The following is a 15,351-nucleotide window of genomic DNA, read 5'->3' as shown; positions in this document are numbered from 1 at the left end:
ATGACGTGTGGCAAACAGTCTTATTAACTGATTGTCGATTGGCATTATTGACGAGTTGGCATTAGTGTCGGCCCAAGCGGAAATACGCGACGGTCGACAGAGTCACCGAGTAGACGGCGTACGGACAGCTTGTGTTCCGTACGCTCCGCTGGCCCACCACGTGCAAATTTTACATTTCAATAAACTACATCAAACCATTATCGAATTCTTTTCCATGATGGTCACTTCGAACCGGACACCAGTAACCTAGGCCACAACACCAAACGGACAAACCAATAGGAAAAAACGTGGTCGAGAAAAAATGGATGTCAATTAAGAAATCGGTATCGTTCCTTTGTTACTATCCATACCTTTCCAATACTAATAACATGTTTGCTTCTATTTCAGCAATATATTGATTGATGTACAGAGGTACATGACCGCGTGATTGACGCAGAAAATATATAAATAAAAACATAACCTACAAAGACGCATGGGACACAGAGGTAATCCAAAATTATCGGAACGATCACATAAACATCGTAAAGGATATTCAAGTAAGTGAATGTATTCAATCTCAGGCAATCTGTTCAAAAGGCAATCATGTGGGTAGGTCAGTTTTAAAATATGTTTTAAAGTATAACAATTAATTAACGCGATTGTATAAAATAATATCGCGCTACGAAGGAATGTTTCATCGGTCGCATCGAATTTCGTATTAAAAGTGTAAAATCAGATGTAGTGTAAAATTAGCAAAGCACGTGGAGAATTATACTTGTAGCCCCAAAGTGGATTAAATCAAGTACATACCGGTATATTCATATCGGTAGATCTTTGTTTCTTAATGTGTGTAGAAACACCCTCCCCCCCCCCCCCTTCCACGATAAATGTGGAATTATACTTGTAGCCCCAAAGTGGCTTAAACCAAGTACATACCGGTATATTCATAGCGGTAGATCTTTGTTTCTTAATGTGTGTAGAAACACCCTCCCCCCCCCCCCTTCCACGATAAATGTGGAATTATACTTGTAGCCCCAAAGTGGCTTAAACCAAGTACATACCGGTATATTCATATCGGTAGATCTTTGTTTCTTAATGTGTGTAGAAACACCCTCCCCCCCCCCCCCTTCCACGATAAATGTGGAATTACACTTGTAGCCCCAAAGTGGATTAAATCAAGTACATACCGGCATATTCATACATCGGTAGATCTCTTTGTTTCATAATGTGTGATGAAACAGTGGTGATTTAAAATAAATCACAAGACTTGTAGCCCCAAAGTGGTTTAAATCAAGCACCCACCAATTTAGGGTTGTTATTTCTTCCAAAATATGTTGGATAGATTCTGGTGATAATAGTTAAAGTAGAATATTAAGATTCACGGTTAATCATTGAATATTATTACCTTATCTCTACGAATAGTTCAATTGACAGCTATAGTAGAGAATAACTGTATTTATGAGACGAAATAGTGCAACTTTCTGAAACAAATGTCAAGTGCTGAAAACGAGGTAATAGAAGCTTCGACTTCCCAGTCGCATAAAGGTCGAAATCCAACTAGGGACGTAGAACCTATTAGAGACAGGTCAAGCTCTAGAATACATCAGACTCGAAGTCAGACTCAATCGATAAAAACATTAGCGAAAGAAAATAAAGTAGAAGTTACAATGACGTCAATAGAATTAAGGTATTCGGGCGCGTTTAAAAGACTACAGGAGAAAATAGACAGAATCTCCGAAATAAATGAAGGACAGTATCAATTTATTGAAAAAGCATACGACTATCTCCAAAAACTCCATTATGAGTATTTAGACAACATCACAGATATAGAGCAGGCGGATCAAATAGACGAAGAGTTCTACATAATCACAATGACAATTCAAAATCTTAAAGCAGCATTAGAGAGACAATCCATTCAAGATTGTAAACTGAAGGTAGAGCAAGCAACAATTAAATTTGCTAGAGATAAGTTACCGACGTTAACCATTCCCACATTTCAGGGAGATCCATCTGAATGGCAATCGTTTCAACAAGCTTTTAAGAATATAATAGGAAACAAAACGGAATATTCGAATGTCACGAAATTACTATATTTGCATCAATCATTACGCGGTCCCGCTTTGGCAGCTGTATCAGGTTTAGATATTAGCTCAGACAATTACGAAATAGCTTGGAGTATTTTAGACAAGCAATATAATTTACCAAGACTTAATCTCAAAACTAGGATTAACTCACTTTGTGACTTAAAATTAATCACAAGAGAATCACATATCGAATTGAGAAATCTATTGAATCAGGTAACAGTGTGTATTAAAAACATTGAATCGTTGGGTTACGCGAGAGAAATTTTAGATCCATGGGTAACATGTTTAGTTCTAAGGAAATTACCATTTAGTTTATTAAAGGACTGGGAAACATCTCTGGTTGACAGAGAAATGCCACCGTACGAGAAGTTAGAAACGTTTCTGCAGAATAGATGTAACGTATTACAATCTACTGCATCGGTAATTACGGTGAAAGAATTCCCTCATAACCGTCAACGAATCAGGAGAACTCATGTCGCGAACAAAAACCCATCAAGTAAGGTAAACGCATGCGCATTCTGTCGAAATAATCATTTCATAGGCAAATGTGATAAATTCAAAGCAAAATCCAGTATGGAAAGAAATGAATTCGTTAAATCTAATAACATGTGTTTTAAATGTTTAAATTCATCGCATAAGATAACAAATTGCAAGTCTAACTATAATTGCTTAAGGTGCAAACAAAACCATCACACTTTGTTGCATCAGGACGATACATTTAGTTCCAATAATACGGGAAGGAAGTCAATTAATGCTCATTCTACTCATTTCTCTCAAAGGGAGATAATTTTACCGACGGTACAAGTAGACATTATAACGTCCAATGGAACGGTCGTTAAGGGTCGCACATTATTAGATTCCGGCTCACAAGTCAACTATGTTACCACATCTTTCGCTAAGAAGAATAACTTCAAATTAGAGAAAATCTCTCAAAAAATTGTAGGTATCGCTAATCAAGAAAGTAGCATTCGTCACATCACCAAGGTGACCATAAGGTCTTCAACCACTAATTACTCAACCAAAGTGTTGTGTTTGGTATTACCAGAAATTACTGGCGAAATTCCAACTGTGAAACTGGATCAACAGTTAATTTCAATACCAGCGGGAATCAAGTTATCAGATCCCCTTTGGAATAAACCGACGCCAATCGATTTATTGCTCGGCGCCGAGATTTGCGTTCATGCTATGAAAGCAGGAACCATCCAGTTAGGAAAAGGTATGCCTATCTTAAAGGATACCGAATTCGGATGGACAATAGTTGGTCCATATCCCGAAGTAAATAATGCTCCAGGGAAGAGCCACATAGGCTTAAGTCAATTAGACAATCACATTCAAAACTTTTGGATGATAGAACAGGTTCCTATTGTAAAACATCAATCTCTTGAGGAGAAAAGGTGTGAGGAACATTTCCAAGCACACACATCACGAGATAAAAACGGTAGATTTTGTGTAGCTTTACCATATAAAAATTCCCCGGTAGTATTAGGAAGTTCATTGCACATTGCGGAGAAAAGACACAAAACTTTGGAAAGACGTTTTTTAGCCAATAATAATTTAAAAATGGAATACAATAAAGTTTTAGAAGAGTACATAAATTTAGGACACATGTCAGAGTGTGAACCTCCGGAGGCACATGAGGTTCATTGTTATTTACCTCATCACGTCGTGGTTAAGGAGTCTAGCCTTACCACTAAATATCGTGTAGTTTTTGATGCGTCCGCAAAGACAACGTCCAATATCTCACTAAATAATATTTTGATGGTGGGACCTAGTGTCCAATCAGATTTGTTAAGTTTACTACTCAACTTTCGACTCCATAAATACGTGATTACTGCGGATATTAAGCAGATGTACCGACAGATTCAAATAGCAGAGAAAAATAAAAATGTACAACGAATCATTTGGCGAACAGATCCCCAGAGTAAATTCAAGCATTACAAACTTAATACAGTAACATTCGGAACTGCTTCAGCCCCATTTTTAGCTACTAGATGTCTAAATCAGTTAGCAGAGGAGAATAGAAACAAATATCCCATCGCTAGTAAAGTGATCGAACGTGATTTTTATGTTGATGATTTGCTCACGGGAACTAATACTATTGAAGCTGGTAAATTATTAAAGGTTCAACTGGAAACCATATTATTATCAGCCGGTATGCCCTTAAGCAAATGGACATCGAACAACTCCGATATAATCACGGATGTTAAGGCTGACGATTGTTCAGATTTTAACTTCTCTAACGAATCACACAAAACTTTAGGTTTATTTTGGAAACCGCGGGAAGACGTTTTTGTATTTAAGGTTCAAACCGAAGTCGAGATTGAAAATATAACAAAAAGAAACTTTTTATCAGTAATTAGTCAGATCTTCGACCCATTAGGACTATTATCTCCATTGTTAATTAATTATAAGATATTAATGCAATCTGTCTGGCAACAAACCATTGGTTGGGATGAATTCATTCCTCAGACAATCTTCAAAAAATGGAAAGATTGCCAATTATCCAATACAGTCATGAAACTTTATAAAATTCCTAGATTGATAATACTAAATAATGCCATTAATATACAGGCACACGGATTTTGTGACGCATCCGAGAAAGCTTATGGTGCTTGTATTTATGTAAAATGTACTGATCAATTGGGAAATTCCAAATGTCATCTTGTGTGTTCTCGTTCGAGAGTCGCTCCGCTCAGTTTTGTAACTATTCCGCGTTTAGAGCTGTGCTCCGCTATGTTATTATCAAAGTTAATGAAGTCAACAATAGACCAATTAACAATTCATATTAATGAAAAATATTATTGGACGGATTCAACCGTCGCATTGCATTGGATTAGAGGAGAGTCATGTAAATGGACCACCTTCGTTGCCAATCGAGTGGCCGAAATCCAATCAATATCTCAACCCATTGAGTGGTACCATGTCTCCTCTACAGACAATCCAGCAGATTTAATTTCTCGAGGGACTCAACCATCAGAATTAAATCATAATTCGTTATGGTGGGACGGCCCTAGTTGGTTGAAATTAGACGAATCACGATGGCCTCGAAGACCTCCTGAGATCACAATAGATCTTCCAGAGAGAAGGGTAGTCACTAACGCTACCCTTGTGAGGGAAAATAATTGGATAGATAAACATTCTCATCTTCCAAGACTCCTTCGAGTTTTATCATATGTTCGTCGGCCACTAAGGAATAAACAATTAAACGTTAAAGAAAATAACGAACCGTCCGCTTTAGAATTAAAAGATGCTTTAAATAATTTGATAAGGTTATCGCAAATGGAATCATTTCCATTGGAATATCGTTTGCTGAGCAAGGGACATCCAATTCCCAGTAGCAGTAAATTAGCTAAATTGTCCCCTCTATTCCACGAGAATTTAATTTGTGTTGGAAGTAGACTTCCTCTGGGAACAACTCTATCAACGTCACCCATTATCTTGTCAAATAAGCATAAACTTACACACATGATTGTCCGAGATGCGCACTTGAAATATATTCACTTGGGTACTCAAGCCTTACTGTCGTTATTGCGGCAGACCTATTGGCCATTGGCCGGACATAATACTGTCAAAGGAGTGGTGCGTTCATGTGTCATTTGTTTCAGAAATAAACCACTGTCACACAATAGATTAATGGGATTACTCCCGCTTGAACGTACCACTGCGAATTTTCCTTTCAGTCATGTGGGGATAGATTTCGCAGGACCTTTTCCTGTGAAGAGTGGTTGCAATAAGAATTCTAAGATAATTAAGGGTTACGTTTGTGTCTTTGTGTGTTTTTCCAGTAAGGCAGTTCACTTGGAACTTGTCGGAGACTTAACGAGTTCAAATTTCTTAAATTGTTTAAGAAGATTCGTAGCCAGACGTGGCAGGCCCAATACGATATATTCCGACAATGCTACTAATTTTGTCGGTGCAAGTCGTGAACTCGTTAATTTAGTAAAATTAATTTACGAACGTCCTCATGAGGAGAAGCTACTACGGTATGTAGCCTCCGAAGGGATTCGTTGGAAGTTTAACCCGCCAAGGGCGCCTCACATGGGAGGGCTGTGGGAAGCAGCGGTTAAATCCATGAAGATTCATTTAAACAAGGTGTTAAAGGCCACCACCTTAAATTTCGAATCATTTTGTACGGTATTGACTCAAATAGAAGCTTGCATGAATTCCCGTCCTCTTAGTCCCTTGTCTTCGGATCCACTAGACCTTTTACCCCTCACACCTGGACATTTCTTAATTGGCAGATCCTTACTCGCTCTTCCAATGGAGGTTAAATATAACACTAATGTCCATGCCAATCTGCTTCAGATACAATTGACCACAGCAGCATTTTGGAAACGTTGGTCGGCGGAATATTTACATTCTTTGCAGTTACGACACAAATGGAAGAAGGACTCGAGCAACAATCTGAGTGTGGGTCAAATGGTCCTGTTAAAGGAGGAACACATGCTGCCAACCCGATGGGTCTTGGGTCGAGTCACTAAATTGTATCCCGGACCAGATGGCAGAGTTCGAGTCGTCGACGTCTTTACTGCCAGCGGAGAGTTTCGTCGGTCCAGTCATCTAGTGGCGCCATTGCCGATTCTACCACAAGGACCACTTGACAGGAAGGAAGATCAGCAAGAGGGAGGAGAAACAGCAGCTTCAATTCCGTCAACTTCGGTAGCTTAGTTTAACCCGAAGACACTACCCCCAACTCATATTACTTATTAGATGTAATCATGAGTTTAAATCATTCAATGTTAATAGTAGTACTCCGTAATTCACTTTAATTGTGTTGTGTGTATAATTTAAGCTATTTTCATTTTAACATTCGGCAGTATATATCTCCGAATTTAATCTAATCATTTTGTCTTTATAATATAAGACTTGTCTCATGTCATCACTCGGAAGGATTATATCCGAGTTTAAAATAAACTGTTCAAATTTGACAGTTAAAATTAGATTCATGATTTGTTAATGTTAGTCTCCAAGCCACACTTAATGGAGCATCTTAAATTATTTCATGTCTACTTAATTATAACCTGCCGGGAGTCATCCGCAGGTCTTATGTTTCTTGTTATGAAAACATAAGTTAACTCTTACTGTTTATAGTATTTATGTGAATCATAGAATAAGTAAATATTATAATACTGAACATTTCGATGTTTAACGTAGAGACATCTATAATCATAGTTCGCCTTCATTTCCTGCTTGTAGGAATGAATGAATGACTTTCCAATTTACTTTTAATTTAGCAATGTTTGTGCTACTTGTTGATGAAATCAAGTTAACTTAGGAGCATTACACTCACTAATCAAGTTTAGTTGATCGGTAATAGCTGATCTGTCTTGACAACTGTAACAGTGTCAACATTGTATTGTCTAAGTTAACATCAAGATGAGGAATGCTTAAGTTTTAAACCATATACAGTCCACTCTCTCTTCTTTAAAGTAAACTTATCTTGTAATGCTTATTCACAGCTTCAAAGGAGATTTCAAAAATTTTGATGTAAATAGAAATAACATTCACCAGAGGTATACCTATAAGTTGAAATATTACTGAACCAATAAATTGATTTTATCCTCACACTGGATGAGGCAAAGGTTTCATTATTCACCCTCTATTTAATTATTTTAAGAGCTATGATTTATTGTAAACGACTCGTCAGTAATGCTGTAACTCTGTAGAATAACTGTATTGTTCAACAGTTTTCCTATGTGGGACTATGTTCCGACTTTTGTAATGACGTGTGGCAAACAGTCTTATTAACTGATTGTCGATTGGCATTATTGACGAGTTGGCATTAGTGTCGGCCCAAGCGGAAATACGCGACGGTCGACAGAGTTCGAGCAGACGGCGTACGGACAACTTGTGTTCCGTACGCTCCGCTGAACCACCACGTGCAAATTTTACATTTCAATAAACTACATCAAACCATTATCGAAGTCTTTTCCAGTTAGGTTCAGATGAGTGTGGTTTGGTAGGATAAGAACTTTTTGTGGATATTTTGGCAATGTCGAATTCTCTGACTTCGGTGATGGTTAGGTTAGGTTGGTTTAGGTATTGTAAGGAAGCACGTTTTGTGGATATTTTCGCAATGTCCAATTCTTTGATTTCGGTGATGGTTAGGTTCAGATGAGTGTGGTTTGGTAGGATAAGAACTTTTTGTGGATATTTTGGCAATGTCGAATTCTCTGACTTCGGTGATGGTTAGGTTAGGTTGGGTTAGGTATTGTGAGGTAAGCACGTTTTGTGGATTCTTTGGCAATGTCCAATTCTTTGATTTCGGTGATGGTTAGGTTCAGATGTGTGAGGTTTGGTAGGATAAGAACTTTTTGTGGATATTTTGGAAATGTCGAATTCTCTGACTTCGGTGATGGTTAAGTTAGGTTGGGTTAGGTATTGTGAGGTAAGCACGTTTTGTGGATATTTTCGCAATGTCTAATTCTTTGATTTCGGTGATGGTTAGGTTCAGATGGGTGAGGTTTGGTAGGATAAGAACTTTTCGTGGATATTTTGGCAATGTCGAATTCTCTGACTTCGGTGATGGTAAGGTGAGGTTGGGTTAGGTATTGTGAGGTAAGCACGTTTTGTGGATATTTTCGCAATGTCCAATTCTTTGATTTCGGTGATGGTTAGGTTCAGATGGGTGAGGTTTGGTAGGATAAGAACTTTTTGTGGATATTTTAGCAATGTCAAATTTTCTAACTTCGGTGATGGTTAGGTTAGGTTGGGTTAGGTATTGTGAGGTAGGCACGTTTTGTGGATATTTTCGCAATGTCAAATTCTTTGATTTCGGTGATGGTTAGGTTCAGATGGGTGAGGTTTGGTAGGATAAGAACTTTTTGTGGATATTTTGGGAATTTCGAATTCTCTGACTTCGGTAATGGTAAGGTTAGGTTGGGTTAGGTATTGTGAAGTAAGCACGTTTTGTGGATATTTTTGCAATGTCCAATTCTTTGATTTCGGTGATGGTTAGGTTCAGATGGGTGAGGTTTGGTAGGATAAGAACTTTTTGTGGATATTTTGGCAATGTCGAATTTTCTAACTTCGGTGATGGTTAGGTTAGGTTGGGTTAGGTATTGTGAGGAAGGCACGTTTTGTGGATATTTTCGCAATGTCAAATTCTTTGATTTCGGTGATGGTTAGGTTCAGATGGGTGAGGTTTGGTAGGATAAGAACTTTTTGTGGATATTTTGGGAATGTCGAATTCTCTGACTTCGGTGATGGTTAGGTTAGTATGGTTAGGTATTGTGAAGTAAGCACGTTTTGTGGATATTTTCGCAATGTCCAATTCTTTGATTTCGGTGATGGTTAGGTTCAGATGGGTGAGGTTTGGTAGGATAAGAACTTTTCGTGGATATTTTGGCAATGTCGAATTCTCTGACTTCGGTGATGGTAAGGTGTGGTTGGGTTAGGTATTGTGAGGTAAGCACGTTTTGTGGATATTTTCGCAATGTCCAATTTTTTGATTTCGGTGATGGTTAGGTTCAGATGGGTGAGGTTTGGTAGGATAAGAACTTTTTGTGGATATTTTGGGAATGTCGAATTCTCTGACTTCGGTAATGGTTAGGTTAGGTTGGGTTAGGTATTGTGAAGTAAGCACGTTTTGTGGATATTTTCGCAATGTCCAATTCTTTGATTTCGGTGATGGTTAGGTTCAGATGGGTGAGGTTTGGTAGGATAAGAACTTTTCATGGATATTTTGGCAATGTCGAATTCTCTGACTTCGGTGATGGTAAGGTGAGGTTGGGTTAGGTATTGTGAGGTAAGCACGTTTTGTGGATATTTTCGCAATGTCCAATTCTTTGATTTCGGTGATGGTTAGGTTCAGATGGGTGAGGTTTGGTAGGATAAGAACTTTTTGTGGATATTTTGGCAATGTCGAATTTTCTAACTTCGAAGATGGTTAGGTTAGGTTGGGTTAGGTATTGTGAGGAAGGCACGTTTTGTGGATATTTTCGCAATGTCAAATTCTTTGATTTCGGTGATGGTTAGGTTCAGATGGGTGAGGTTTGGTAGGATAAGAACTTTTTGTGGATATTTTGGGAATGTCGAATTCTCTGACTTCGGTAATGGTTAGGTTAGGTTGGGTTAGGTATTGTGAAGTAAGCACGTTTTGTGGATATTTTCGCAATGTCCAATTCTTTGATTTCGGTAATGGTTAGGTTCAGATGAGTGTGGTTTGGTAGGATAAGAACTTTTTGTGGAAATTTTGGCAATGTCGAATTCTCTGACTTCGGTGATGGTTAGGTTAGGTTGGTTTAGGTATTGTAAGGAAGCACGTTTTGTGGATATTTTCGCAATGTCCAATTCTTTGATTTCGGTGATGGTTAGGTTCAGATGAGTGTGGTTTGGTAGGATAAGAACTTTTTGTGGATATTTTGGCAATGTCGAATTCTCTGACTTCGGTAATGGTTAGGTTAGGTTGAGTTAGGTATTGTGAGGTAAGCACGTTTTGTGGATATTTTATCAATGTCTAATTCTTTGATTTCGGTGATGTTAAGGTTCAGATGGGTGAGGTTTGGTAGGATAAGAACTTTTTGTGGATATTTTGGGAATGTCGAATTCTCTGACTTCGGTAATGGTTAGTTTAGGTTGGGTTAGGTATTGTGAAGTAAGCACGTTTTGTGGATATTTTCGCAATGTCCAATTCTTTGATTTCGGTGATGGTTAGGTTCAGATGAGTGTGGTTTGGTAGGATAAGAACTTTTTGTGGATATTTTGGCAATGTCGAATTCTCTGACTTCGGTCATTGTAAGGTAAGGTTGGGTTAGGTATTGTGAGGTAAGCACGTTTTGTGGATATTTTGGCAATGTCCAATTCTTTGATTTCGGTAATGGTTAGGTTCAGATGGGTGAGGTTTGGTAGGATAAGAACTTTTCGTGGATATTTTGGCAATGTCGAATTCTCTGACTTCGGTGATGGTAAGGTGAGGTTGGGTTAGGTATTGTGAGGTAAGCACGTTTTGTGGATATTTTCGCAATGTCCAATTCTTTGATTTCGGTGATGGTTAGGTTCAGATGGGTGAGGTTTGGTAGGATAAGAACTTTTTGTGGATATTTTGGCAATGTCGAATTTTCTAACTTCGGTGATGGTTAGGTTAGGTTGGGTTAGGTATTGTGAGGAAGGCACGTTTTGTGGATATTTTCGCAACGTCAAATTCTTTGATTTCGGTGATGGTTAGGTTCAGATGGGTGAGGTTTGGTAGGATAAGAACTTTTTGTGGATATTTTGGGAATGTCGAATTCTCTGACTTCGGTGATGGTTAGGTTAGGTTGGGTTAGGTATTGTGAGGTAAGCAAGTTCTGTGGATATTTTCGCAACGTCCAATTCTTTGAGTTCGGTGATGGTTAGGTTCAGATGGGTGAGGTTTGGTAGGATAAGAACTTTTCGTGGATATTTTGGCAATGTCGAATTCTCTGACTTCGGTGATGGTTAGGTGAGGTTGGGTTAGGTATTGTAAGGAAGCACGTTTTGTGGATATTTTCGCAATGTCCAGATCTTTGATTTCGGTGATGGTTAGGTTCAGATGAGTGTGGTTTGGTAGGATAAGAACTTTTTGTGGATATTTTGGCAATGTCGAATTCTCTGACTTCGGTGATGGTTAGGTTAGGTTGGGTTAGGTATTGTGAGGTAAGCACGTTTTGTGGATATTTTCGCAATGTCCAATTCTTTGATTTCGGTGATGGTTAGGTTCAGATGGGTGAGGTTTGGTAGGATAAGAACTTTTTGTGGATATTTTGGGAATGTCGAATTCTCTGACTTCGGTAATGGTTAGGTTAGGTTGGGTTAGGTATTGTGAAGTAAGCACGTTTTGTGGATATTTTCGCAATGTCCAATTCTTTGATTTCGGTAATGGTTAGGTTCAGATGAGTGTGGTTTGGTAGGATAAGAACTTTTTGTGGATATTTTGGCAATGTCGAATTCTCTGACTTCGGTGATGGTTAGGTTAGGTTGGTTTAGGTATTGTAAGGAAGCACGTTTTGTGGATATTTTCGCAATGTCCAATTCTTTGATTTCGGTGATGGTTAGGTTCAGATGAGTGTGGTTTGGTAGGATAAGAACTTTTTGTGGATATTTTGGCAATGTCGAATTCTCTGACTTCGGTGATGGTTAGGTTAGGTTGGGTTAGGTATTGTGAGGTAAGCACGTTTTGTGGATTCTTTGGCAATGTCCAATTCTTTGATTTCGGTGATGGTTAGGTTCAGATGGGTGAGGTTTGGTAGGATAAGAACTTTTTGTGGATATTTTGGAAATGTCGAATTCTCTGACTTCGGTGATGGTTAAGTTAGGTTGGGTTAGGTATTGTGAGGTAAGCACGTTTTGTGGATATTTTCGCAATGTCCAATTCTTTGATTTCGGTGATGGTTAGGTTCAGATGGGTGAGGTTTGGTAGGATAAGAACTTTTCGTGGATATTTTGGCAATGTCGAATTTTCTGACTTCGGTGATGGTAAGGTGAGGTTGGGTTAGGTATTGTGAGGTAAGCACGTTTTGTGGATATTTTCGCAATGTCCAATTCTTTGATTTCGGTGATGGTTAGGTTCAGATGGGTGAGGTTTGGTAGGATAAGAACTTTTTGTGGATATTTTGGCTATGTCGAATTTTCTAACTTCGGTGATGGTTAGGTTAGGTTGGGTTAGGTATTGTGAGGTAGGCACGTTTTGTGGATTTTTTCGCAATGTCAAATTCTTTGATTTCGGTGATAGTTAGGTTCAGATGGGTGAGGTTTGGTAGGATAAGAACTTTTTGTGGATATTTTGGGAATGTCGAATTCTCTGACTTCGGTAATGGTTAGGTTAGGTTGGGTTAGGTATTGTGAAGTAAGCACGTTTTGTGGATATTTTCGCAATGTCCAATTCTTTGATTTCGGTAATGGTTAGGTTCAGATGAGTGTGGTTTGGTAGGATAAGAACTTTTTGTGGAAATTTTGGCAATGTCGAATTCTCTGACTTCGGTGATGGTTAGGTTAGGTTGGTTTAGGTATTGTAAGGAAGCACGTTTTGTGGATATTTTCGCAATGTCCAATTCTTTGATTTCGGTGATGGTTAGGTTCAGATGAGTGTGGTTTGGTAGGATAAGAACTTTTTGTGGATATTTTGGCAATGTCGAATTCTCTGACTTCGGTAATGGTTAGGTTAGGTTGAGTTAGGTATTGTGAGGTAAGCACGTTTTGTGGATATTTTATCAATGTCCAATTCTTTGATTTCGGTGATGTTAAGGTTCAGATGGGTGAGGTTTGGTAGGATAAGAACTTTTTGTGGATATTTTGGGAATGTCGAATTCTCTGACTTCGGTAATGGTTAGTTTAGGTTGGGTTAGGTATTGTGAAGTAAGCACGTTTTGTGGATATTTTCGCAATGTCCAATTCTTTGATTTCGGTGATGGTTAGGTTCAGATGAGTGTGGTTTGGTAGGATAAGAACTTTTTGTGGATATTTTGGCAATGTCGAATTCTCTGACTTCGGTCATTGTAAGGTAAGGTTGGGTTAGGTATTGTGAGGTAAGCACGTTTTGTGGATATTTTGGCAATGTGAAATTCTTTGATTTCGGTAATGGTTAGGTTCAGATGGGTGAGGTTTGGTAGGATAAGAACTTTTCGTGGATATTTTGGCAATGTCGAATTCTCTGACTTCGGTGATGGTAAGGTGAGGTTGGGTTAGGTATTGTGAGGTAAGCACGTTTTGTGGATATTTTCGCAATGTCCAATTCTTTGATTTCGGTGATGGTTAGGTTCAGATGGGTGAGGTTTGGTAGGATAAGAACTTTTTGTGGATATTTTGGCAATGTCGAATTTTCTAACTTCGGTGATGGTTAGGTTAGGTTGGGTTAGGTATTGTGAGGAAGGCACGTTTTGTGGATATTTTCGCAACGTCAAATTCTTTGATTTCGGTGATGGTTAGGTTCAGATGGGTGAGGTTTGGTAGGATAAGAACTTTTTGTGGATATTTTGGGAATGTCGAATTCTCTGACTTCGGTGATGGTTAGGTTAGGTTGGGTTAGGTATTGTGAGGTAAGCAAGTTCTGTGGATATTTTCGCAACGTCCAATTCTTTGAGTTCGGTGATGGTTAGGTTCAGATGGGTGAGGTTTGGTAGGATAAGAACTTTTCGTGGATATTTTGGCAATGTCGAATTCTCTGACTTCGGTGATGGTTAGGTGAGGTTGGGTTAGGTATTGTAAGGAAGCACGTTTTGTGGATATTTTCGCAATGTCCAGATCTTTGATTTCGGTGATGGTTAGGTTCAGATGAGTGTGGTTTGGTAGGATAAGAACTTTTTGTGGATATTTTGGCAATGTCGAATTCTCTGACTTCGGTGATGGTTAGGTTAGGTTGGGTTAGGTATTGTGAGGTAAGCACGTTTTGTGGATATTTTCGCAATGTCCAATTCTTTGATTTCGGTGATGGTTAGGTTCAGATGGGTGAGGTTTGGTAGGATAAGAACTTTTTGTGGATATTTTGGGAATGTCGAATTCTCTGACTTCGGTAATGGTTAGGTTAGGTTGGGTTAGGTATTGTGAAGTAAGCACGTTTTGTGGATATTTTCGCAATGTCCAATTCTTTGATTTCGGTAATGGTTAGGTTCAGATGAGTGTGGTTTGGTAGGATAAGAACTTTTTGTGGATATTTTGGCAATGTCGAATTCTCTGACTTCGGTGATGGTTAGGTTAGGTTGGTTTAGGTATTGTAAGGAAGCACGTTTTGTGGATATTTTCGCAATGTCCAATTCTTTGATTTCGGTGATGGTTAGGTTCAGATGAGTGTGGTTTGGTAGGATAAGAACTTTTTGTGGATATTTTGGCAATGTCGAATTCTCTGACTTCGGTGATGGTTAGGTTAGGTTGGGTTAGGTATTGTGAGGTAAGCACGTTTTGTGGATTCTTTGGCAATGTCCAATTCTTTGATTTCGGTGATGGTTAGGTTCAGATGGGTGAGGTTTGGTAGGATAAGAACTTTTTGTGGATATTTTGGAAATGTCGAATTCTCTGACTTCGGTGATGGTTAAGTTAGGTTGGGTTAGGTATTGTGAGGTAAGCACGTTTTGTGGATATTTTCGCAATGTCCAATTCTTTGATTTCGGTGATGGTTAGGTTCAGATGGGTGAGGTTTGGTAGGATAAGAACTTTTCGTGGATATTTTGGCAATGTCGAATTTTCTGACTTCGGTGATGGTAAGGTGAGGTTGGGTTAGGTATTGTGAGGTAAGCACGTTTTGTGGATATTTTCGCAATGTCCAATTCTTTGATTTCGGTGATGGTTAGGTTCAGATGGGTGAGGTTTGGTAGGATAAGAACTTTTTGTGGATATT

The 15,351-nt window shown here is 38.7% G+C and overlaps 2 protein-coding genes across 3 annotated transcripts in view; both read left to right on the top strand.

Annotated features, from left to right (window-relative positions):
- Nucleotides 1-200, top strand: part of LOC143918004 (uncharacterized) — a 167,295-nt gene extending 167,095 nt beyond the window's left edge. For both annotated transcript variants that reach the window (XM_077439651.1, XM_077439650.1), the window contains one exon: nt 66-200. The gene's annotated coding sequence lies outside the window, so the exon portion shown is untranslated. The remainder of the gene's footprint in view (nt 1-65) is intronic.
- Nucleotides 91-15,351, top strand: part of LOC143918003 (uncharacterized) — a 41,748-nt gene continuing 26,487 nt past the window's right edge. The window contains exon 1 of the mRNA XM_077439649.1: nt 91-7,848. Within this exon, the coding sequence (XP_077295775.1) occupies nt 1,470-6,731 (5,262 nt within the window). The 5' untranslated portion in view covers nt 91-1,469 and the 3' untranslated portion in view covers nt 6,732-7,848. The remainder of the gene's footprint in view (nt 7,849-15,351) is intronic.

This window comes from Arctopsyche grandis, chromosome 10, assembly GCF_051622035.1.
Source record: "Arctopsyche grandis isolate Sample6627 chromosome 10, ASM5162203v2, whole genome shotgun sequence".
NCBI lineage: Eukaryota > Metazoa > Arthropoda > Insecta > Trichoptera > Hydropsychidae > Arctopsyche > Arctopsyche grandis.
The sequence above is the reverse complement of the archived record's forward strand: the minus strand, read 5'-3'. Positions and strand labels throughout refer to the sequence as shown.